General features: G+C 36.4%; 3 protein-coding genes across 4 annotated transcripts in view; all 3 read left to right on the plus strand.

The window, feature by feature from the left end:
* upf3a (UPF3A regulator of nonsense mediated mRNA decay) overlaps nucleotides 1-4,622 on the plus strand; it is a 7,092-nt gene extending 2,470 nt beyond the window's left edge. The window contains exons 5-10 of one of the 2 annotated variants that reach the window (XM_024286388.2): nucleotides 457-567; nucleotides 683-738; nucleotides 806-964; nucleotides 1,035-1,168; nucleotides 1,235-1,535; nucleotides 2,407-4,622. In XM_024286388.2, coding sequence (XP_024142156.1) covers nucleotides 457-567; nucleotides 683-738; nucleotides 806-964; nucleotides 1,035-1,168; nucleotides 1,235-1,535; nucleotides 2,407-2,595 — 950 coding nt within the window. In that variant the 3' untranslated portion in view covers nucleotides 2,596-4,622. The remainder of the gene's footprint in view (nucleotides 1-456; nucleotides 568-682; nucleotides 739-805; nucleotides 965-1,034; nucleotides 1,169-1,234; nucleotides 1,536-2,406) is intronic. The other variant, XM_024286389.2, reaches the window with a different exon arrangement.
* A 361-nt stretch (nucleotides 4,623-4,983) lies between these two features.
* On the plus strand, nucleotides 4,984-10,039 carry p2ry8 (P2Y receptor family member 8). The gene is made up of 3 exons (XM_024286390.2): nucleotides 4,984-5,818; nucleotides 6,749-7,072; nucleotides 8,910-10,039. Exons 2-3 carry the CDS (start codon nucleotides 6,780-6,782, stop codon nucleotides 9,607-9,609), a joined length of 993 nt encoding a protein of 330 aa, XP_024142158.1. The 5' UTR covers nucleotides 4,984-5,818; nucleotides 6,749-6,779; the 3' UTR covers nucleotides 9,610-10,039.
* A 130-nt stretch (nucleotides 10,040-10,169) lies between these two features.
* On the plus strand, nucleotides 10,170-21,840 carry asmtl (acetylserotonin O-methyltransferase-like). The gene is made up of 15 exons (XM_024286387.2): nucleotides 10,170-10,399; nucleotides 11,685-11,798; nucleotides 12,499-12,630; nucleotides 12,711-12,758; nucleotides 12,845-12,909; nucleotides 12,995-13,059; nucleotides 13,251-13,359; nucleotides 15,571-15,895; nucleotides 15,973-16,173; nucleotides 17,760-17,922; nucleotides 20,272-20,465; nucleotides 20,583-20,715; nucleotides 20,803-20,943; nucleotides 21,022-21,144; nucleotides 21,309-21,840. The coding sequence occupies exons 2-15, from the start codon at nucleotides 11,706-11,708 to the stop codon at nucleotides 21,512-21,514; spliced, it is 1,998 nt and encodes a 665-aa protein (XP_024142155.1). The 5' UTR covers nucleotides 10,170-10,399; nucleotides 11,685-11,705; the 3' UTR covers nucleotides 21,515-21,840.
* Nucleotides 21,841-22,876: the final 1,036 nt, after the last annotated feature.

Consider the following 22,876-nt stretch of genomic DNA (forward strand, 5'->3'; position numbering starts at 1 on the left):
TGAAAACATCTTTCATAAATTGAAAAAAAATCTTTTTTCATTATTTTCAGGGTGTCTCTTTCAGAGTTCAGATATTTTTAACATAGTTACAGAAAATATTTTTGTCCAGTAAGTCACAGATGTCCCAAACCTGTCTCCAACCAGTCTCAAAGTGTTCACAATTTAGCTTCCATGAGTCAGAAAGCTTGAGAAATTCAAAACCACGTTTGGGTCTTACAACCAGTGAAGCTAAACTCAAACCCTTTAGTCTTTTAGGAGCAAACATAGTGTATATATAATATCACTGGGAACACTTTTACAATAGATCAAAATATGAGTATTTTTATTAAATAAACCTTTAGAAAAGCAAATCTTACACATACAGGGTTTGAAACTTCCAGAAATCATTGTTTAAACTTGAGATGTTAAAAATAACCGTTTCATTTCTTTTCATTTGATCTAATGAAACTCTTTCAGACCCAGAATACAGGCGATTCCTGGAGAACTACTCCTGCGATGAGGAGAAGTCTATGGCCAACCCCGAGACTCTACTGGGGGAGATAGAAGCCAAAACCAAAGAGCTTATAGGTAAACACTGAGGATTATAGATTTGTTATTTGCATTAAATTTCCAAGTGGATCTTTAAGCCTTAGCAAAATATTACTCCTCTAATGATTTTTTTTTTTTTTTTTTAACTTTTCAGCCAAACGGACAACACCCCTACTGGAGTACATAAAAAATAAGAAAATTGAAAAACAGGTTAAAAAAAATAATAATTAAAAAAGACATTTTTTTGTGAAAAATACTCAAGTTTTTTTCTCAACAGAGAATAAGAGAGGAGAAAAGAGAGGAGAGAAGAAGAAGAGAGCTGGAGAAGAAACGACTAAGGGAAGAGGAGAAGAGAAAGAGAAGAGAAGAAGAGAGGCGCAAGCGAAAAGAGGCAGACAAGCAGAAGAAGCTGTCAGATAAGGACATCAAAATTAAGGTAAGCTTTGAGTTCCAGCCGATTTGTTCACCTGCTCACCAAGTTCAGTTACTATTATCTCCATTCCCAGCTCCTGAAGAAAACTGACAGAGATGACGATGCCGATTCCGACCGAATGAAGGACAAGAACGACTCCGGGGAGGCAGACAGGGGCAGATGGGAGAAAACTGGAGGACAAATGAAGTCAAAGGAATCCAAAGAAAAGTAAGGAGTAAATATTTTTGAATTATCTAATGTTGCATTTATTGCATCTGCAACTCTGTCCACTAGAGGGCAGCACGAGAGCGAGAAGGAGCAGAGAGAGCAGCACGGCCGCAGGCAGAGAGACAAAGATTACCGCGGCAAAGATGAGGAGAGGAAACGGCAGCAGCACCACTACGACTTTGACAAGTTCATGAGGAGGAAAGATGAAACAAAGTGGGGAAAGGGCTACTGCCAAGACCGGGCCAAGAAAGAAGGCCACCACCATGGATTCTCTTACTGCGCTGACGGCGGAGACAAACTGGGAAAGGAGGAGAGGGAGGAGCTGAGTAACAGGAAGGAACGCCTCCGAAACAAGGTGAGCGAGAAGGTGAGCATGAGACGACCATCGGTCGCGACGGCTTTTTCCATGTTATGAAGATTTCTGAAATGTCACAAATGTTTAATATAAAGACCAATGAAAACTGTGTTTTTAACATGTTTTTTGTGGAATTTATTTGATGATGGAGGACATATATAAATAAAATTGTTTTAAATCGAGAGGAGATGAAAAATTTCTGTTTGTAAAAGCTTAGGTGGGACGTAGAAGCTACTACGGCAAGCTACAAGCTCAATGTCGATGCATCCATAGATGACTAGATCCATGTACATCCTAGTTGTCCTCCTCTGAGGGTCAAAGTGGAGATTTAAATTCTTCCTTTTAAGAAATAATTTCAAAAATATTTATCTATGCGTTAGAAGCTTGATATTGTAGTGAAACAGTTTGACTTGGATTATAAAAATGTAGATGTGAAGGAACAATTTGTGATGATTTTTTTATTGGTTAGTCTTTACCTAAGCTGAATACAAAGTAAACCGATTTTTAAAAAAAGATACTTCTATTGTTTTGCTTATCAAAGCAGCAGTTCCTTATCGTTACTTCACAAAAATGCAGATGAACCCATTTAAAATACTTTTCTTCTTTCATCATGATTCATATTTAATATGAAATGTGGGTTGGCGTCATGTTTTTGCAGCTGCAGAAAATCTAAATGTGAGGGCTTCGTTCTCCAGACTCTCTGCTTCGAATTAATCATCTAGCAGATGTCATCCCACTATCTTTCCATCTTAGGTTTTCTAAAACAAAGAAACTGAAAGCGATGAATGAAACTATATAACCATTCTGTGTGCATTTTTTTTAAATTCCTTTCACATTTTTACCTGAAAGTTACACCCTGTTTGCGCTTCCTGTGTCCCTGCAGGACCGTCCAGCCATGCAGCTCTACCAGCCCGGGGCTCGCAACAGGAAGCGCATGAGCTCATCCAGCAAAGCCTATGACTGCATCCATTTGGGCCACTCACCCGAACATGAAGCGGATCATTGCTATGAGGTTGTTACCATGGTAATGGGGCTGGATAGGGGCTTTGAGAAAAGCAAAGATGAACAGTAATTGTCAAAATATTAATAGGAAGGAGAATATAAGTTGTTTTTTTAGGGTCATGTTAATGTATTGACTGGTTGTCATTTGGCTTTTAACTTTAAAAGATACAAATACCTTAAAAAGCAGACTACTTTGTTGTAGCGTTTTGTTTGTGTTATGAGGAAACCTTTAACTATGTTTCCCTTTTAAGCATGATTTATTTAAGCCCAAATGGTTTAAAAGTGGACATAAAATGTGGGCCCCGATTGGGTTTGACTGCAGTTTCCGTGGTGGCCCCACCTGTGTGTGCCCACACTGGCTTAAGTAGGCCCCGCCTCCCAGGTCTTCAGAGCAAGCAAGCCACGCCTCCCAGGATTCAGCAGTGCTACGGGCGCTGCACCAGGATGCTGGTCCCTGGGGAGTGGAGCACACCCAAGCCCATGTGGGGAAACAGAGGTGGGGCCACCATTGAAACTGTGGACAAACCCAATCGGGGCCCACATTTTCCGCCCACTTTTAAACCATATGGGGCCCTTTTGGCCGAGCTGGCTGGGTACTGTTACATCTCAGAAAATGAAATATCTTGAAAAAGTTCAATATTTTCTGTCTGATTTAAAAAGTGAAACTCAAACATAATGTAGAATTATTACATATATGTTTATTTATAAACACAAAAAACAAAATTTAGTGTCACAGAAAAATAAAATATATTAGACCAGTCAAAATGTTTTTTAAGAATAAACTTTAACTTTCATAAAATAAAGCTAATTTTATGTTCATGATGTATTGGTCACCTTTTGATTTATCCCATCAGGACCCAAAGACCAAGAAAGTAAAGGTTGTGTCCAAATTTCTTTACTACTTATTGCACTATGTGGCACGTTTACCATTCTGTAGTGGTCTCCGAATCTGCAATCACGATCAAGGCTTTAGAAATTTCCCATTTTAACTTATTTTTTAATAGCCATCCAGGTTTTCATGATCAGAACACAGTGGGATCCTATATAATAATAATTTTTCCGATTTTTACATTAAATTTTGTGTTTTTAAAACGAACAACAAAAAAAGTAGCAAGCACAGTGTTTGAATTGCATTTAAAAAGCAATTGCCGTGGGCAAGCTAAAGTCTCTCTTCTCAGCTACAATTCTGAAGCATCCACTTGTAGACAAATAGATCCATTAACATTTTCATTTTTCTCCTCAAAAACTGTACGGCTAAATACCTATGAAATTGCTCATAGTTTTGGGGTTTTTTTTGGCATGCTAATGTTAGCTTGGTTTATAAGGTGCTATAAGCTAGCAGTTGAGACTGTAAACAAAGGGCTGTTGGGAAATTAGCCGTAGCCTAACTTCCCAGAAGCAAATTTTTAATGAGCTCCTTCTGCACTACAGAAAATATGTCTTAAAAAACAACAACATCTTTTGATTTGGCTAAGATCATAATTAAAAGACCACTGTGGAAGATTGTTTAATAGAAAAAGATATAGTTGGAGTGGGATTAAAAGGCTAACAAAAGCTTCACAGGTGTTTTGAGTTAATGGGCTGATTAGGGTGACATAATGACATTTTTGACAGTATTCTATTCCTGACATGCTGAACTTTTACTTTTTTAAAACCTATAAGTTAAAATCATCAATATGAAAATAAAGACTTTAAGTAATTCACATTATGTGTAAATATATAAGTTTCACTTTTTGAATTTATTTAAAAAAATGATTGTGAACTTTTTGACAATTGCTTTTATGAAATGTACAAAATAAAGCAAGTAATGGTGAAGAAAAACAGCACAAACAATTTAAAAATGTATTAGTATTAATATGTTTTGTCACATCCCATAAACTGTCTGGTTTCAGCATCTTGAATTTTTTTTTGTAATTTTTTCTAGCTAATTAGCTGTGTTTTTGTTTTCTTGGAAAGGATGGCATCTCTTAATTAGCATCCATCAACAGTTTAACTTTGATCTGTGTGATTGACCTTTTCGTTTAAACGTTCCCATTGTCTGCTCAATTTGAGTTTCTGATTATAATAAATTATATTCAAAAGTAAAAAAAAAATAAAGAACTATCAAACAATGGATGTAAATAATACAAAAAAAACCTTTTTTAGGACAGTGATCTGTGTCCTTGAGTCCACAATTTTTCCTAACTTTAGTCAATTTTTTAATGTGTCACAATATAAGATTGTCTGTGAGCCAATCTTTGTCCTTTATGTAGCCTGGAAGAACACGTTCTCTGTGCTCATCACCTTGAAATAAATTCCAGTGAAGCATTAAAAGAGAGAGAAGTACTCGTCTATGGTCGGTTGCATGTGTTTCTGTAAATGGGTGCAGGTGAATGTTGTGTGTAAACCAAAATAGCTGTGCAAAACGAGAGTTATATTTACAGTTGAATGACTCTTTGGGGGAGAGGCGTAAATGAAACTGCTTTAATTTCATGTCAATTAACTGGATGAACAGTAGTACACTACCTCATGAAATGGTCACACGTTGAGGTTCAGAAGGGAATATTTAAAAAGTACTTTTTGTCAGGTGAAATACTTGATGGGAAATGATACAGAAACTGGTGTTTGTCATTTTTTCAGGAGATGGTGTCCGTTACACTTTTACCCAGATAAAGCAGAACTATCATCATCAACAGGAAGCCAGAGACAAAAGCGCACACACACGCACACACACACACACGAACAAAGAGACACAATGAACTTTTGAAAGCTTGTTTTTTTTTAACTTTGTTTCCAAAAATTCCTTTATTACAACCTGTTTGTGTAAGTCTGTCTGTATTTTTGAGTTTTTCCTTCTCCTTTTTTGATGAAATACCACAGAGGTGTTACAAATGATCTTTTCTGTCTTTTCGGTGACACGATATTATGTGTGAAAAAGTGAAATGCTTATAGCAAAAAACTGATTTCTTATGATTTAAAATGCAAAATCCCATTTTCAATGAGTTTCAATTACCAGTTTGGGGAAAATGGTGACATAGAAAAGGAGAAAAAGTGAGTAATTTCTGTAGACATGGTGACAGGCAGGGGGAGTCTTCCACGTGGCACCGACTTTATACTCATTTTTAATACTTACGGATACGTGTAGTCGTTTCTACAGTTGGATCAAGTCGTCACATGGTTTGTTTCCTCTCTCTGGCACTGTAACATTCAAACCCCATTTCCCTAGCAGCTGCCCTCTGCCTCAACATCTGCTCTTCAATCAGTAACTGACACACGTATGCCAGCCTCCTTTGTCTGCTTCTGACTTCACAAAGGTAAGTTCCAAACTTTAAATTCATTTTGGTTAAAAGTTGTGGTAGTTCAGTGGGGAGCACATGGCGGGTGTTTTTATTTATTTATTTATTTATTTATTTATTGTTGTTTTTAATTTGAATATCACCTGATAGGTGAAAAACACGTTTGTGGCACTTCTCTTTACGGCACATTAGAGAACAGAAGACAATAGAAATTGGGCGACGCCAAACATTTCCCGCACAAAAACACACACGTTTTATGTTTGAATTCAGTTTATTTACATCATGATCTAAAAAATGAATATGTTTTACAAAGACATTTTTAAAATGAAAACTAAAGAATTATTCTCCATTTTTCGAGAAAAAATGTTTTAATGAATGTGATATTTTTAATAACAAATGTTGTTTTTGTTAAAAAGTTTGGGTACTTTCCCAGTTGACCAGCATATGTAAAGTACAGTAACCCAAGGATACATTTCTGCTTATTTGTTATGTTGTGGTGAATCCTTTAACCACCAACATTTTCACCGTGATGTCAAGACAAAGTGATCACTTTCGTTTAGATACCCTGACAATAAGTTCTATACCTGCTTCCTTTCACAGTTTAAGAAGTTAAATATTGTTTGGCTATTTAGAAATTGCTGGTGTGTTTCTGTAGCCCAAGTATTTTTCAAAGTTGCGTTTGTACGCCGTGTACTCGACAGTTGGCAGCGCTGACCACAATTCAAACATGCCTTCTTCCTGTGTGAAAGCTCCACCCCACACGTGTGTCTGGAACATAAACAACAGGCTTGACTTAAACGCTATCACGTTGAAATCTGTATCAATTTCACACCTTCCATCAGAAAAAAGTACAGATTGGTTCTCGTTTTTTTTGTGTGTTTTTTCAGTGAGATGTGACAAAAAGGAACTACAAAGCATGCAAAATCTAACCTTTTGTGTTCATCTCAGGCACGCAGATTAAGGCCCTTCCCGTCCCAACATGACGAATGCCAGCAGCAGCAACCCTCTGGACAACGCCACCCTCTCCCTGTTACAGAATGCAAAGATCAGCATTGTCATCTCCTTTATTTACATGATCGTCACTGCCATTAACTTATTGGGAAATGGCTTGTCCATGTGGCTCCTACTGTTCCGTACCTCTCCAAAGACGCCCTCCATCATCTTCATGATTAACCTGACGCTCACGGATCTGGCCCTCGGATCTGCACTGCCTTTTCAGATTCACTACCAGCTGAAGGGATACCACTGGACTTTGGGTTCAGACATGTGCAGGTATTTCTAACAAAGATCAGAAATTTGCTCTGAAAACAGTTAAATCATATATTTTCGACATAATTATGCACTGAAACTTTAGTCTGAAGGCTTTTTTGTATTTTATTTTTTTTTAATGCAGGGGCGGAGCTACAGGGGGCAAAGGGGGGCATCCAAAAAAAAACCCCACCCCAATTTTTGATCTAATGTTAGTATCATTTTTGTCAAAGATTAAAAAACATAAAACAAGATCTCTCAGCAATAGTAATATCACCACAGCTAATAATACTGCTGTTTTAATATTAAAAACAATGACAACAACAAAACAGTTTTTAAATTGAATTTAAAATTTTTATTTTAAATATGATCTTCTACTCCGCTGTTCTCATTTGCTACTCTTTCAAAGTCTCCTGCCCCGCTCCTGCCTCACCATTTAAAACAGGGGTGTCAAAAATTTGGCCCACGGGCCCAGTTGTGAACAGAAAAAAGGATAGGGATGTTGGGGAAAAAAAACAAGTTTCTAGCCCATTCATGTGACGAAGTAGGGTTTGAAGAAAAATAACCAAAATATGCAATTCTACCACTAGGGAGAGCAAGAAAAGAGATAAGAGATCCAGAAATAAACAATATATCTTTGCCTTTTTTTTCCATAGTCCTCTCTTGAGTTTACTATCAGGATTGCTTCAATGTCAGATGTAAAATATTCAGTATAAAATCATTTTTTTAGTGAAATACATTTTGTTTGAAATCCTTTAGCTTCTGAAAATGAACGTGTAATATTAAGTGATTAGGCTACTAGAGCAAAAAACAAGCAAAACTGAGAAAAAAATTAAGCAAAAACAAAGCTACAGATTACAAGTTGACCATAGGTTATTTTGCTATTATATTACTGGTCCGGCCCACTTGGGATCAGATGGTTTGAATGTGGCCCCTGAACCAAAGTGAGTTTGATACCCCTGATATAAAATGTCATAGATTTGTTATTGTATCAGTGACATTAGTATTAGTGGTTAGCAGGAGTCAAACAGAGAGAACAAGATTAAAGGAAACTGACTCTAAAGCTGCATTCACACCGCCCTCGGTACCGTGCTTTCAAGTGGCCTCATCCACTGATAAGTCGATGTTAACGCACATACTGTAGCTGAGCGTTTCGGGCTTCCTTGTTCAAAACTCACACGTTTGCGTGTCACTATGCAAGTTTCTACAACCATTTTTGGGCTCAACGTACGAAACATGAGTCCTTTGGAATGTGCGTTGAAAGTTAAACCAGGTTGAACTTTGACCAATCAGGGACCCAGATTCAGTAGTGACGTATGATTGATGTTCTCTTTAATTCACGGAAGTGCAAATCATTTGGAAATTGATCATGAAGGTGGAATTATTTATTTGTTTATTTTTTATTTAACCAGGTGAGCTACTAACACTATGTTCCTATTTACAATAACAACCTGGGATTATACGACACAAAGTCTTTCATATATCGAAATAGAGCTGTGAAAGAAAAAGCCTGGAGCAAGATTTGTGGGATTTGCACCACTTTGATATCTCGCACCACGGCTCCTCCAACTGTAAGGGGAAGATGTGCTTGTAAACAGAAGGAAAAGAAAAAAAAGAAGAAGCCCTTCCCTGTTTGTCCAGTGTGAACACCATATGCTGAAAGCTCGTTCAGGAATGCGTGTCTACCTGGCTTTATTGTACTTATTTTTGTCAGTGAACTAAGCTGTTCCATTTTTATCCTAAACATATTAAATGAGATATATTAAATAAGTTTATTCATAACTTTATCTCTATGTAGTCTTACTTTTTTTTCATTTATTTTCAACTAACTCATGTCTTCCTTGTTTGAATTTCTTTACAGTTTCATGACCCTGGTCTTCTACACCAACATGTACTGCTCCATCCTTACCATGATGGCCATCGGTATCGACCGCTACCTGGGCATCGTCAGGCCCATGATGTTCAGACAAACTCAGAAAAGGAAGTCCATAGCAGCCATCAGCTGCTTTCTGATGTGGGGTGTGGTCCTGGGGGTTCTTTATCCTCTCATGACCACAGACTTGACCTATAACATTCCCGAGCTTAAGATTATCACGTGCTTTGATGTGCTGAAGAAATCTATGCTTCCTTCTGACACTGCCTGGGCCCTCTTCCTCTTCAGCTTAGTGTTCATTCTCTTCTTCTTCCCGTTCTGTGTCACAACCTTCTGTTATGTCAGCGTGATCCGCAAGCTGGCCAAGGATTCAAAAACAGCCCAGAAAAAGAGGGCCAAACGTTTGGCCTTTATAGTTCTGCTAGTCTTTGTTATCTGCTTTGCTCCAAACAACATCCTCCTGCTGGTACATAGTATTTTAAGACTCTTCTTTGACAAGTCTGTCTACATGGCCTATAAACTGACTCTTTGTTTCAGCTGCTTAAATAGCTGCCTGGATCCTTTCATTTATTACTTTGCTTCTAAAGATTTCAGACAGAAGTTGAGACAGATAATTCATATGCAGAGCTTGAGTAGTGGAGACTCAATTAAGATGGAACATCAAGAGACTCTGTTCAGTGGTCAGTAAAATAGGGAGGTTAGAGGAAATGACAGTGTCATAACCACCCAAGCTGGATAAAAAACGGCAAAAACTTGTGAAAGAAAGTTTCTTTTTCTTCTTCTTCTTTTTGCTGTTGTAGAGCATTAGCAAGGATTTTAAGTGGAATCTCTTGCAACATCAGTTGTGGGTTGATATTTCAAAATGATCACGTTTCTGGATGTTACTTGGAGCACAAACAAGCAAAAAAATAATTATTGATGTGACTCAAAACCAAGTATGATCATTGACGTGAATAACAATATTGACGTTTTATTTAGAGGTTCTATGAGTATGACTCAAACTATGTGTTTTTCAAGACTATCTCTTATTTTTGAAATAATACTGTAAATAAAAACATTTGTTAACCCTACATATCTGCAGCTGTAAATAAATGTAAATAAATTGTGCTATTTTCTAATCTGTCTCTGTAAATCTGTCTTAAAACTGGTGTTGCCATTTTCTTTTTTATGCTTTTATTCTGAAAAATGTTACCTTGTGATATAGTTGAGTTGAGCTTTTATTTATTTATGTTTTTTTCGCTATGATTAAAGCTTTAAATATATATATATACTTTTAACTTTTTTACCAAGCTATTTTTTTTCTTTAAGTGTTATAGATTTTTTATTGTGGTATCAAAAGCAATTTTGCCTTGAAGCTACATGCGGTGGATGCATTAAAAAAAAGGTCCCGCCCATTCTATGTAACGTCATCTTTACGCATGCGTGAAGTGGGCTAGCAAGCTGTCACCACCACTAGCAGTCTTTCCGGACTTGTGCAGGTAAGATGAGAGTTATTTATGTGTTGCGCTGTGCTATACAGGAAATGAAAAATAAAATAAAAAATATAAATGTAAAAATACGTTTTACATTTATTTCTTAGCCTGTTAGCTAGGCTGAAAAAACGCACCACTCTCCATTAGAAACTTTCAGTCAAGCTAGCTGCCATGAAGTCTTTAGCTCATTTAAAGTAGGGCAACGGAATATATATATAGTTTCACATTTTGTAAGAAACAAAAAGCCTGTTTGTTTCGTACGTTATGAAAACGAACTTTTGGTCTATAACGCCTGTGTTTAATGCTAATAACCTGATTTATTGGCTAACCCTGAGTTTGGGTTTCCAGGTGCTTCGATTTTTATTTTATTTTTCATTGTTTGGTTTAGTTATTTGAAGATTTTAGGTTTAAATCAGGGGTCTCTAACTTTTAACACTCAAAAAGCCATTTGGGTCGATTTCTCACAACCTAGTAGGAGCCACAAAGATTTAATTCACCCTTTAGAAAAATAAGACACTGATTTGTGTCTATGTTACTGTTACTATTACGATTAATGTAAATAAAACTTTCTTATTTAATAAATAGAACATAAACATAAAGAGAAAATATTTTATTTTAAAAACAAAATTTTTTTGACTTGTACAAAGGTTCACACTACTTTTCAACACACCAAGGATCATCTCATTGCAGCAAATGTAGCAGTAAGTTATGTTGTATCAGCACTAAAAAAAAAAGTTTATATTATAGATTACGGTGCTTCTCAGCCAGAAATGTTTAGATCTAACCTAACAGAAATAAATCGGAACCAATTTAATGACTAGTATAGTATTTTTTGATCCATAAGGCACACTTAAAATCCTTGAATTTGTTTAAAATAAAATAAAATAAAAAAGATTGAATATTAATGCAAAAACTAAACGGTTCTTGCAGTCAGTAGACTGCTGCTGTGGGCCGTAAAAAGAAGAAAAGAAAATATGCCTCATAATCCAGTGCACCTTGATTCTGGTTGTGCTCACTGACCTCCGATTGATTTTCTATGGTACTCGGTGCTCAAAAATCTGTCAAAATGCTTTAGTTTGACTAGTTGATACGGGTTGTCCTTTAACTGTTAACTGTAAATTTCTTTACTTGAGAACCAAATTTACAAAATATAATGCGTGATATATATAAATTGTAATATAAAAGAATATGTTACCTATGTTGACAAGAACAGATATTAGTTTTTTATGTGTCTGAGTCCTCTGACTGACATGAGGCCACCTATGTAATGTTTAACTGTGTGCTCACACAGGGCAGCTCAACAAAGGCCACCATGGTGCTGAACCCAGTCATCTCCAAGCTCGCTGGTAAACTGGTTGTGCTGGCCAGCGCCTCCCCTAGACGGCAGGAGATACTCCGCAATGCTGTATGTTCAGTTTGGATGGTGTTTATATTGTTTTCATCTTGTCTAAATAGAAGTTTTGTGCAGTCTTATTTATTGTAAATGAATAAAAAAAAAATAAATAAGTACAAGTACTTTAAAGTCCCACTCCGATCATGTTTTGATCCATTTTCTAGGTTTTCCCCCACATTTTTAAGGACATAGTTTCTGCAAATTCACCACTGAATTTTGCAGAGTAAGCCTTCCCCCACTTCCCATCATCCCTTTGTTTACATGCTCTTCCACTAGCTTACAGCCCATTGCCGGTGCAACAAAAATGGCGAACAATATTGGAGCTATCCAGCTGCTGTAGGCTCTTAATTCACTACAATTTGAATAAAGAAAAACTCAAGTGAAATTTTAATCTCGGTTTTCCTCCATCTTTAGAAAAATGCCACAAAAATGTGTTAAAAACATAGAAAACACAGTTCCATCTGAGTGGGTCTTTAAGTTACATTAATCAGTAAATAATTTTGTGAATATATTTTTATAAGAATATGTAAGTAGGAAGACTTTTTTAGGTTTGATATTTGTTCCCACTTGATAACTGGGTGCAATAGTTTTGATGACTTATTTTTGTTATGCATGTGTTAAAATAGTTTTTCATTTATGGTAGTTTAGATAATTTAACATCTCCATTAGTTTTATGGAGAAACCAACCTGATGTTTTCTGCCTGTGTGTCAGGGTTTACGCTTTGAGGTTGTACCGTCATGGTTTAAAGAAACCCTGGATAAAGGTCTTTTCAAAGCGCCTCACGAGTATGCTGTTGAGACAGCTAAGCAGAAAGCCCTGGAGGTGGCGAGGAGGATGCCATTTGTAAGTTCAAATCCATTGAAAGAAGAAAATAAATAGAACTATTGAGCTTCTATGACATATTGTGACTTTAATTGTTTTAGAAACACCTGAAAACTCCTGACATAGTAATTGGGGCAGATACAATTGTGGTAAGTCATCATAGAAATTAAATTACTTGACATTTTTTCATGTGTGTAATTGTTTTTCCATTAAATTTTGTTTGATTCCTGCACAGGCTGTGAATAGTTTGATTCTAGAGAAGCCAGTGGACAAACAGGACGCTTACAAGATGCTTTCAAGGTCAGAATGAATTGTATGGTTTTGTAATCCAATTATTTAATTATGTGTACTGATTATATTTGTTATATTTTTATCTTTTTTCCAGCCTGAGTGGTAAAGAGCACAGTGTTTTTACTGGTGTCGCTATCGTACTCTGCCATGACAAAGACAGTAAGTCTGAACTCTAGAACAGTTAAAGCTGCAGTTTACTTACATGTGATATTTGAATGTTAACCACTTACGTCCCACCCTTTTTCTGATTTATACGTTAGAGTTTCTTGGATTGTTTTAGTTTTATTTGAGTGTTTTTTCCAGGAAAGAAGGGCTCATTAATTCCCTAAACTCACATTACGTTTCACTAGATCAGGAGGTGGACTACCAGATGATAGCCTTCTACGAAGAAACAAAGGTGAAGTTTGCTGATCTGTCAGAAGATATGCTGTGGGAATACATCAATAGTGGTGAACCCATGTGAGTGCGAACATCCAAACTTGCACCTTCATTTTAAAATGCATTGATTTTTTTTTTCCTGTCAATCAACCTTTTGGAGAAGGCGCAGCAAAAAAGTAAAAATCTTTTAACTCGTGAGCCTCATGATCCTGTTGTAATTTGGACTTTGAGTTCAACCACTTAGGCCTCCCATGTCAGTTTTTGTCAAGTTTACTCTTAACTTTTAATGTAGAACTAACATATCCAGTGCCTGCAATTTTTCCTTTTTTATTTATTTTCTTAGTTACGTGGATGTGTCTTGATCATTCTGTTGTTGTCATTTTTGTCACTAACATGCTTTTTGAGATATTTCACAGAAAGAAGAAAGAATAAAACTTTACTGATCCCACAAAAGAGAAATTCCTTTGTTATCATATTAAAAACAGCAGATAGATGGTAAACAACACTAAAATACACCTAAATTAGGGTCGTCAAACTTAATCACACAAGAGGCCAAAATCTATAACACACCTTAGGTCACGGGCCAAACAGGATAAACATTTATTAAACAATCTAAAACTAATTTTTTAGAACTTTAGAACCATAACTTTTTAACATATTTATGAACTAGATTTTTTTAGCTTTACCTGCAATAATGCTAGTGTGAAATGCTGTAAGCTTAATTTGGCCATTGAAGATGCTAGTGCTAATAGCTGAAAACGCAAAGTTGAAAACACTAAAGCTCATAGCTGAAAACACTGAAGGTGATAGCTGAAAATGTTGAAGTTGAAAACGCTAAAGCTTATAGCTGAAAACACTGAAGGTGATAGCTGAAAATGTTGAAGGTGAAAACGCTAAAGCTTATAGCTGAAAACACTGAAGGTGATAGCTGAAAATGTTGAAGGTGAAAACGCTAAAGCTCATAGCTGAAAACACTGAAGGTGATAGCTGAAAATGTTGAAGGTGAAAACGCTAAAGCTTATAGCTGAAAACACTGAAGGTGATAACTGAAAATGCTGAAGTTGATAGCGTGCTAAAATATTAGCTAAATGCCAAATTAGCCTGAAAAAACTATTGAAAAACTTAGGTTAGCCAAAATAGCTGGAATGTTGCTGAAAAAATAACTAAACTTCATAATATCCTAAAAAATTGGAAAAAGCCTAAATTAGTCAAAACAGCTAGCATGCTGCTGACATGTTAGCTAAACTCCAAAATAGCCTATAAAATCTTAGTAAGTGCCAAAATAGTCTAAAAAGCTTTTTAAAAACGTTTTAACATAATTATGAATCAGGACCTTCTTGCTGTGTGTCAAAGGGGATAACCGCTACACCACTGTGAAACCCACTGCATAGGATTCAAATGATCAGGATTAGTCATGCGCCACAAACGTTAATTAACACAATCAAAGCAACTGTGATGTTGAGGTGATTGCTTTTATTTCATGAATTAAAAAAAAAACATTTTTTTTGCTGGAATTATGTTGGAAAGGGGCTCTATAAATAAAGTTTGATTTGATTTTGATTCGGCACGCTTTTGAAAAAATTAGAATAACATGGAAAAGTTGTGACGGCTGAATGACAAGAACCCAGGTGCAGAGAGAATCTGGCTTGGATTTGGAAATGCAGCACATGTATTTTAATTAATAACGCAAAACACCTCACAAGAGGGAAAACTGCAAAAAGACTAAGAAAAAACCTAAAGACTCGCAAACCTCAGTGTCGGCTAAAGCAGGAAAGCCACGGTTATACAGGCACGCACCGACACCGAGGACCGACAGGCTGCAACTTATATTAAAGTGCAGGCAGCTGTGCACTCCTCCATAGAGAAGAGAGGACCTGCAAAACACAAAATGGCAGTGAGAACATAGAAAAAAACCCAAATGTGTCAGAAGTGTTCAATCATTTCCATAATTCCATAAAAAAAAAAAAAATAAGGCAGTATAAATATAGATTCAATGATCTGAAATTCTATTTTTGTGGGTGTATGATTTGGAACCTCATTTTATATAAAATACACAAATTAATTCTTAAAATGACTGAAACAGTGGGGCTTGAATCTATATTCTATCAAAGTTGCATTTTTTAATTGAATTATAGAAATGAATGCACTTTTCCATGATTTTTTTCTCTTTTTGGAAAGGTATTTATGCAATTAACATGCACTCTTCCAGTTCATAAACTTCACACTTTGCATCTGGTCCCTTGTCTTTTTGCTGAGTTGTTTACAGGTTCTTGTCTTGTCTCTGTTTTTTAGGGACAAGGCAGGCGGCTACGGTATTCAAGCTCTTGGTGGCATGCTTGTGGAGTATGTCCACGGAGACTTCCTGAATGTTGTGGGTTTCCCCCTCAACCATTTCTGCAAGCAGCTTGACATTATTTACAACCATTCCTCTTCCTTTGCCGTTGAGAAAAAGGGGTCCGCCCACCCACTCCCCAACGGCTCGCTTGGAATATCAATACTCGACCAGCACAGCTTGCAGAAAGGCTCTGAAGCAGAGAAACACCGCTCACCCGACAGCTCCTCTCCTAAGCTAACGCAGCACATCCAGAACAGTTCTACAAGCAGTCCTGCTCATAAGGTTTCTGTCTTTCTATGCCAACAAAATCTGTCCTAATTAAATCACTCCCAACTTACAAAAACAATTCCCTCTGATAGGTAAAAAGGACAAGCTATGAGAGTGGAGTGGGTTCTCAGTCAGTGGTCAGCAACTCGTCAAAACACAATGATGGAGAATCAAGTAGACTCACACAACTGAACAGACAACAGCAAACGGAGCAAAGAGGGACAGAAAACCAGCCTAAAACACAAGATTTGAAGAGAATCTGTGAGCTGATGGATGGATTCAAAGCATCAAAGGTAATGTTTAACGACAGTATTGCTTTTTGAAATCCTCATTAGTGATTGGTTCTTGAAGACTTTGCTCTTTTATCTCATAAGAATCAGTATTTTCTCTTGAATTGTGAAACTTTGTTTCACAAGATTGCAATCCCTGCTTATGCTTCCCTGTCCACCATGTTTTTACACCTCCACCGGAGTGTAATTAAATCCCCAAACTCTGTTCCAACTCTCTCTTTAACTAAACCTCTTGAGATCAATGTGACACTTTTTCCTGCAAACTTTAAGCTTTACACTATTTTATTATACACTATTTTAACCCAAGAGCTCAAACTAACAAATTTAGCAGACAGAAATTACACTATTATCCTTTATGTTTGCATGGCTATAATCTTCACCTTAATCTTTTTTTTAACTGTTGTTTTTTTTGCTTTTCATCTGACAGATGTTACTACTTCCTCTTTCAGGAACAGACTTGTTACAAGACATTAAGTGCTATTAATACATAACACCACTGATGCTGCAATTCTTCATTGCAAGTTTTCAACCTTCCCTTTCCCTTTTCTGAGCTGCAACAAAAATGGATCGATATGTATTCTTATAGCACTTTTGAATCCAATCACAACTCACTGCACAGAGTAAGAAACTTGAGTGAGTTGGTCATTTAAGTTTAACTGACAGTTCTTTCAATGCTCTATCTGATCTTAGCAAAGTCATTACCGCAAATTTTACTTTTTGTCTTTGAGCAAGCAAAAACCTCAACGGTTGCGAAACTTTGAAGCAGGCAGGGGTACGCCCAAGTTTGGAAATATATATATATATATATATATATTTTTTTTTTCTACAGTTGTTTTTTTTTTCCATTTTTAACTCCTCTATTCTTAAATGTTCATTTTAGAGTCAAAGTTTTTAAAGAATAGTTTACGAGGAAGAGTGTTTAAAGACCCACTCTGGTGTTTTTTTAACTTGTTCTTGTGGCATTACTCTTATGACGGAGGACACGTATAAAGAAAATTAAGTGTAAAACTGCATTTCTGTATATTTCTTTATTCAAATCTTTTGTGAATCAGGAGAAGATGAAACAATGTAGTTTGAAAAATAACTTATTTGTGTCAGAGAAAATATGCTGGGCGGGCCACAGGCTCCCTGCTCTGCACCCTTCTGATCTTGTAGACAACTACAATTTTTATTTTTATTTTCAGAGGAAAAATGTTACGGTTGGATGGCTATAATATTGTTTGCCTTTTTTTGTTCCACCTGTAATGCTAGGTTAGGGTTTTGAGGGGCTGTAAGCTAGCAGGAGAGCTCTCAGGAACAGGAATGGGGAATGAGGGTGAGGTTACACTGCACCAGTAGTCCCGCCCACAACTCAATTCAATGAACTCCTGCTGAAATTATGTCCTAGAAACCAACAGTATTCCCCACTAGGAACGCTTTTAAAGGAGATTAAAAGATAATCAGAGTAGGACTTTAAGGAAGCAAAAGTTATGAATATACTGTATATGATATATATATATATATATATATATATATATATATATATATATGCATGCCTATGTACATATAGGACAAATAAAGCTTATTTTCTTCCTTTTCCAACCTTCCAGGCCCTTTTCACAGCGTCCAAGTTTTGCATGTTCGACTTGTTACATAACAAACCTGGGCTGGATGCTGCAGAGGTGGCTGAAGAGATCAAAGCGTCTGTCAAAGGAACCGAGTGTCTGCTGGAGGCGTGTGTGTCTCTGGGACTGTTAAAGATTAAAGACAAAGGTCAGTCGGATCTCTTGCAATTATTATCTGCGACGGAGTATTAGGGCCACCATAAAAGAAAAAATATGTAAATAATAAAGGATAATAAAGTCGTACAATTTTAGAGAAAAGTCAACATTTTTGAAGAATAGCCTTGTTAAAATGATAAGAAAAATGAGAATAAGCTTGTAAAATTATGAGAAAAAAGTCTGAATTTTATAAGGAAAAAGCTTTTTCAAAAATAAAGTTGGTTGTTTTACGCCTGGTTCACACTGGACGCAGAACGCAGGCCGCTTCCATTCGGCGCCCTTGTTAACGTATGGTGTGGTTCACACCAGGCGCAGAGCGCTGCGGTCCTCTGCGGAAGGCTCACGCCGTGCAGCGGATTGTTTCGGCGTCTGGTCTATTTTGTGCGCGAGCTGTGAGTGATCTGCGTCAATTCTGACAGGAAGTTACATCAAAATACATGAGAAAATCTGGTTTATTTTCAAAATAAAATGAATTTTTCACAATAAGCACAGTGATTGACAAATATGATCATGTTTTTGTATCTAAACAGATTGTAGAGATGAAAATAAACATACAATCACAACACCCACGCACACACACCCACAAAAAAGATAGACATACACACACCCACACACAGATCAGTGTAGTGGGCTGACTCCGGAGCGGGGTGTGGTGCTGGGTTTTAGGGTGTAAAAAACAACTAAAGTGAGGCAGAGAGCAGTTCTTCTTAACAGAAACATGGGGAAATATTTTTAGGTTATTAATTTACCCATGATAATCATTGATTATCTTTTGAACACATAATTACAATAATCCTGTAATCATTGCTACATATTTCTGATCAAGTAAGGAAAATCAATGCCATATTGATTGTAAACATTTCAGTAATCATCACTGCATATTACATAACATAAAACTCATTGATTGCATTAAAAAAGCTTTGATTATTTCATCACATTCAAGTTCAGACATTTCTAATTATTCAAACCCCAGTTGATCCTTCACTCGTCTTATCTTCATATTATGAGATTAGAGTTTCTTTATACATTTTCTTGAATGTATAAATGCTTGAACATTGTTTGAGCTCATTACTTAACTTGTTCCAGAGTTTGGTGCCACACACAGAAACACAGAAACTTTTCTTTGTGGTTCTTATCAATCTGACCTTGAAGTTCCTGCATCCTCTCAGTTTGTTCCTCCTTCATTTTCTATGAACTGTTTCTGGATATTGTACGGTAATGTTTTCCCACTAGCTCTGTATAGAAATTGTGCAGTGTAAAAATCAACAAGGTCATACAGTTTTAAAATTCTGGATTGATACAATAAATTGTTAGTGTGATCAAGATAACCGGCTTTATGTATATTTCTGATGGCTCGTTTCTGAAGCAAAAAGAGAGGATGCAGTGAACTCATATTTATTACCCCAAATGTCTATATAGTAGGTTAAATGTGGTAATATTAAGGAGCAGTACAATAAATATCTACATTGTATTCTAATATATATTTAGATTTATTTATAATTGAAATACTTTTTTAAATTTTAGTTTGTATGTGTCTGATGTGTGGCTTCCACCTCAGTTTGTTATCAATAACAATCCTTAAGAATTTAATTTCTGTTACACTTTCGATTAAGTCATTGTTAACTTTAATTGAGAGCTCTGTATTGACTTTGTAATTACCAAAAAACATCACTTTGGATTTGTCTAGATTCAAAGATAGTTTGTTGATTTTATTTTGATTAACTCTGTGTTCAGCACATTGATAAGTTCCCTTTGATTGTCTGTGGAATAGAATATATTTGTGTCATCAGTAAATAAAATTAGTTTTAGAAGTTTTGAAACACTGAATCATTGATGTAAATATTGAACAGCAGCAGGCCCAGAAATGATCCTTGTGGGACACCACAACTTATCCCTTTGGCCTCTGATGTAAATTTATTCATCTTGACAAATCATTTTCTTCCTGTTAAAAGCTTTTGACCCAACTTAGCGCTACTCCTCTGATCCCGTACACCTCCAGTTTGTCCAGTAGGATGTCATGATTCAGAGTCAAATGCTTTTTTTTAAGTCAATGAAGATTCCAGCTGCAGATTTCTTTTTATCCAGAGCGTTTGTGATTATGTATGCATCATATTGTTACAACTTTATTTATGGAAAATTATGACTTTTTTCTTTTAATTGTATGACTTTATTCTCATAAATGTATTTATAGTTTTTATTTCTATAATTACCCTAATACTCTGTCGTAATTATCAGCTTCTCGTGGCTCTAATTTGTGCATATTTATATTGCATGTTCCATATATATAGTTTAGTAAATATGTCTTGTTTTTTGTCTGTTTTTCTGTTGTGTTTACCTCCAGCTCACCCAAAGCCGTTGTTTGAGAACACAGATTTAGCCACAAGTTTCTTGCGTTCAGATGCTCCCTTTTCTCTGCACGGATACATTCAGCACTGTAGTGAAACTCTGTGGCCTCTTTTTTCTCATCTCGAGAGCGCCGTGCAAGAAGGAGTCAGCCAACACCAGAGAGTTAAAAGACAAAAAGAATTATGTCAGGTTAGTGTTTTTTCAGATTTAAATACTGAAGATCATTATATTTTATGTATATATATATATATCAACTTATCACTAAATATTTTCTTCTGTGTGTACCATTTGTGTTTCTTTTTAAAGGATCCTGTCTGCAGCAGCCAAGAATTGAAACTGCGATTTATGAGTGGCATGCATAGCTTTGCTAAAATCACAGCAGCAGCTGTAGCAACAGCCTTTGATCTCTCCAGGTTTAGAACAGCCTGTGACCTTGGAGGTAAATGTGCAAAAGGTCTCTTATATATATTTGATATAATCTAAATAAAATTATAAAAATGACTCGTATCTCCTCTGGATGTTTCAGGATGCACTGGTGCCATGGCCCATGAGCTCGTCAAAGCCCATCCAGGAATGTCAGTAACCGTGTTTGACCTGCCTGCTGTTGTAGAAATGAAAGAACATTTCCTTCAACGTAACACAGACAATAAGGTGTCTTTTGTTGCAGGTCAGTTGCTGTATTTTAGAACATGTGTATTGCTTTTAAGTTGCCATCACTAAATGTTTCGTCATGCTCTATCAACAGGAGACTTTCTTAAAGATGAATTGCCCAAAGCTGATTTATACATTCTGGCAAGAGTACTCCATGATTTGACTGATGAAAAGCTGCATATTCTTCTGAGTAAAATTGCACAAACTGCTTCCTCAGGTAAAAAAAATATATAAACAGATACTGAATTCCGCGCCTCTGTGACCCATTGATGACTTGCTGTCCCATTTGTAGATGACTACACCCATGCACATCTTAAAATAAGCTTATGATAATTAGTGTCCGCTTTTATTTGAACTTGTTTTCACACCTGCACATACTAGGCTGTGGACTTCTTCTCAGCGAGATCTTTCTGGACGAAGACCGAGGCGGTCCAAGTCGTGGGCTGCTGCAGGCCCTCAGCCTGAGTGAGGGCAAACAGAGAAGTGCCGGCGAGTACAAGCTGCTTTTGGAGAGGCACGGTTTCATCACAGCACACACCAGACACACAGGACACCTCCTGGATGCAATGCTGTCCGTCAAAGCGTGAGGCAAAAGCAAAACCTTTCCTCACATTACCAATGTCGGTGAAGGTTCTCATTCGTCATGGTTACTAGACCTAAAAAAACCAAGGAAAAAACCAAAGTCTAGTAACCATGACAACTTCTAGACTCACACTACAAACAAATTTATGAAACAAAAGATAATATAAGTTTTTTAAATATTTGAAGATTCAAGTAACATTCCCGTTTGTACGGCGTTTCCAGCTGTAATTGAACGTCTCTATGTTCTTTGGCACCTGAAAATGTGGACGGTTACTCCAACATGCCTTTCTGAAATGTTCCATCTCTATTAAAAGGTGGTGTTTTCTTCATGCCTCAAGTTTCTTATTCATACCAACACAAACCTTTTTTCTTATCTTCTTTTTTAAGGTGCATAAACAATGCTCTAAATTTAGTCTAAAATGAGCACGTTATAGACTGAAGCATTCAAGGATGTAACTAACAGACTGTGTTTGTGTGTGTTCTTTGAGACTTGTGAGACAAGTCATTTTTGTAGAGGAAAAATGTGGTTTTGTGTTTTCTTTTTCAACCCCCGCAGGCAAATCAAAGCCGAGGAGAATTTCCACTAGGTGTCTGATGTGGCCATGACATTTCAGAAAAGCTTGAAAGTATTATTCATCCGGCCATCCTTTTTCTGAGCCCACTTATTCCCACGACCACGAGGTTGCTTGAGCTATGGCGGGGTACTGTTCGTCAGTCCATTGCAAAGCCAGACAGAGAGAAGCATCACTGAAAACTGCTTAATATTAAATCAAAACAAAAATGCTTGGTTTCTAGTTCTGTTACGTCCTGCTGCTACTGCTGGATAGGGCTGGGTATCGTTTGAAATTTCCAGAAATGATTCGATTCACAAAAGCCTGGAATCAATTCGATTCCAATTTTTTTCGATTCTTTCGATTCTTTAATTGAATTTTAAGTTTACACATTTATACACCTTTGTTTATAAATACATTTAAAATATACTATATAATTTAAATGTTTAAAATAATCTGATACACTTCACATATTGTAAAATGTATTAGTAAAATAACAAGTTTTAGATCATTAACATTGTAAACAGTGTTCTGCTTCTCCTGGAGGGCGTTTCAGTTTGGCCACTAGGTGGCGATCGCGCTGTAGAAGTACACCTTATTCAAGAAGAAGACAACAGTAAGAGGAAAAAAAAAAGTTTTAGACCACAAACAGTTACTTTAAAAATTGTTTCCTTAAAAGAGTTTGGAAAATTAATGCATGTGAGTAAATAAAGATGTCCATTTAGTCAGCAATGTTTTGTTTGGTTGACCGAGCGTTAGCATTAGCCGTCCAATGGGATATTCTATTGAACCTTAACATCAAGCTAGCGGACTTTA

Source organism: Oryzias melastigma, linkage group LG21 (assembly GCF_002922805.2).
Source record: "Oryzias melastigma strain HK-1 linkage group LG21, ASM292280v2, whole genome shotgun sequence".
NCBI lineage: Eukaryota > Metazoa > Chordata > Actinopteri > Beloniformes > Adrianichthyidae > Oryzias > Oryzias melastigma.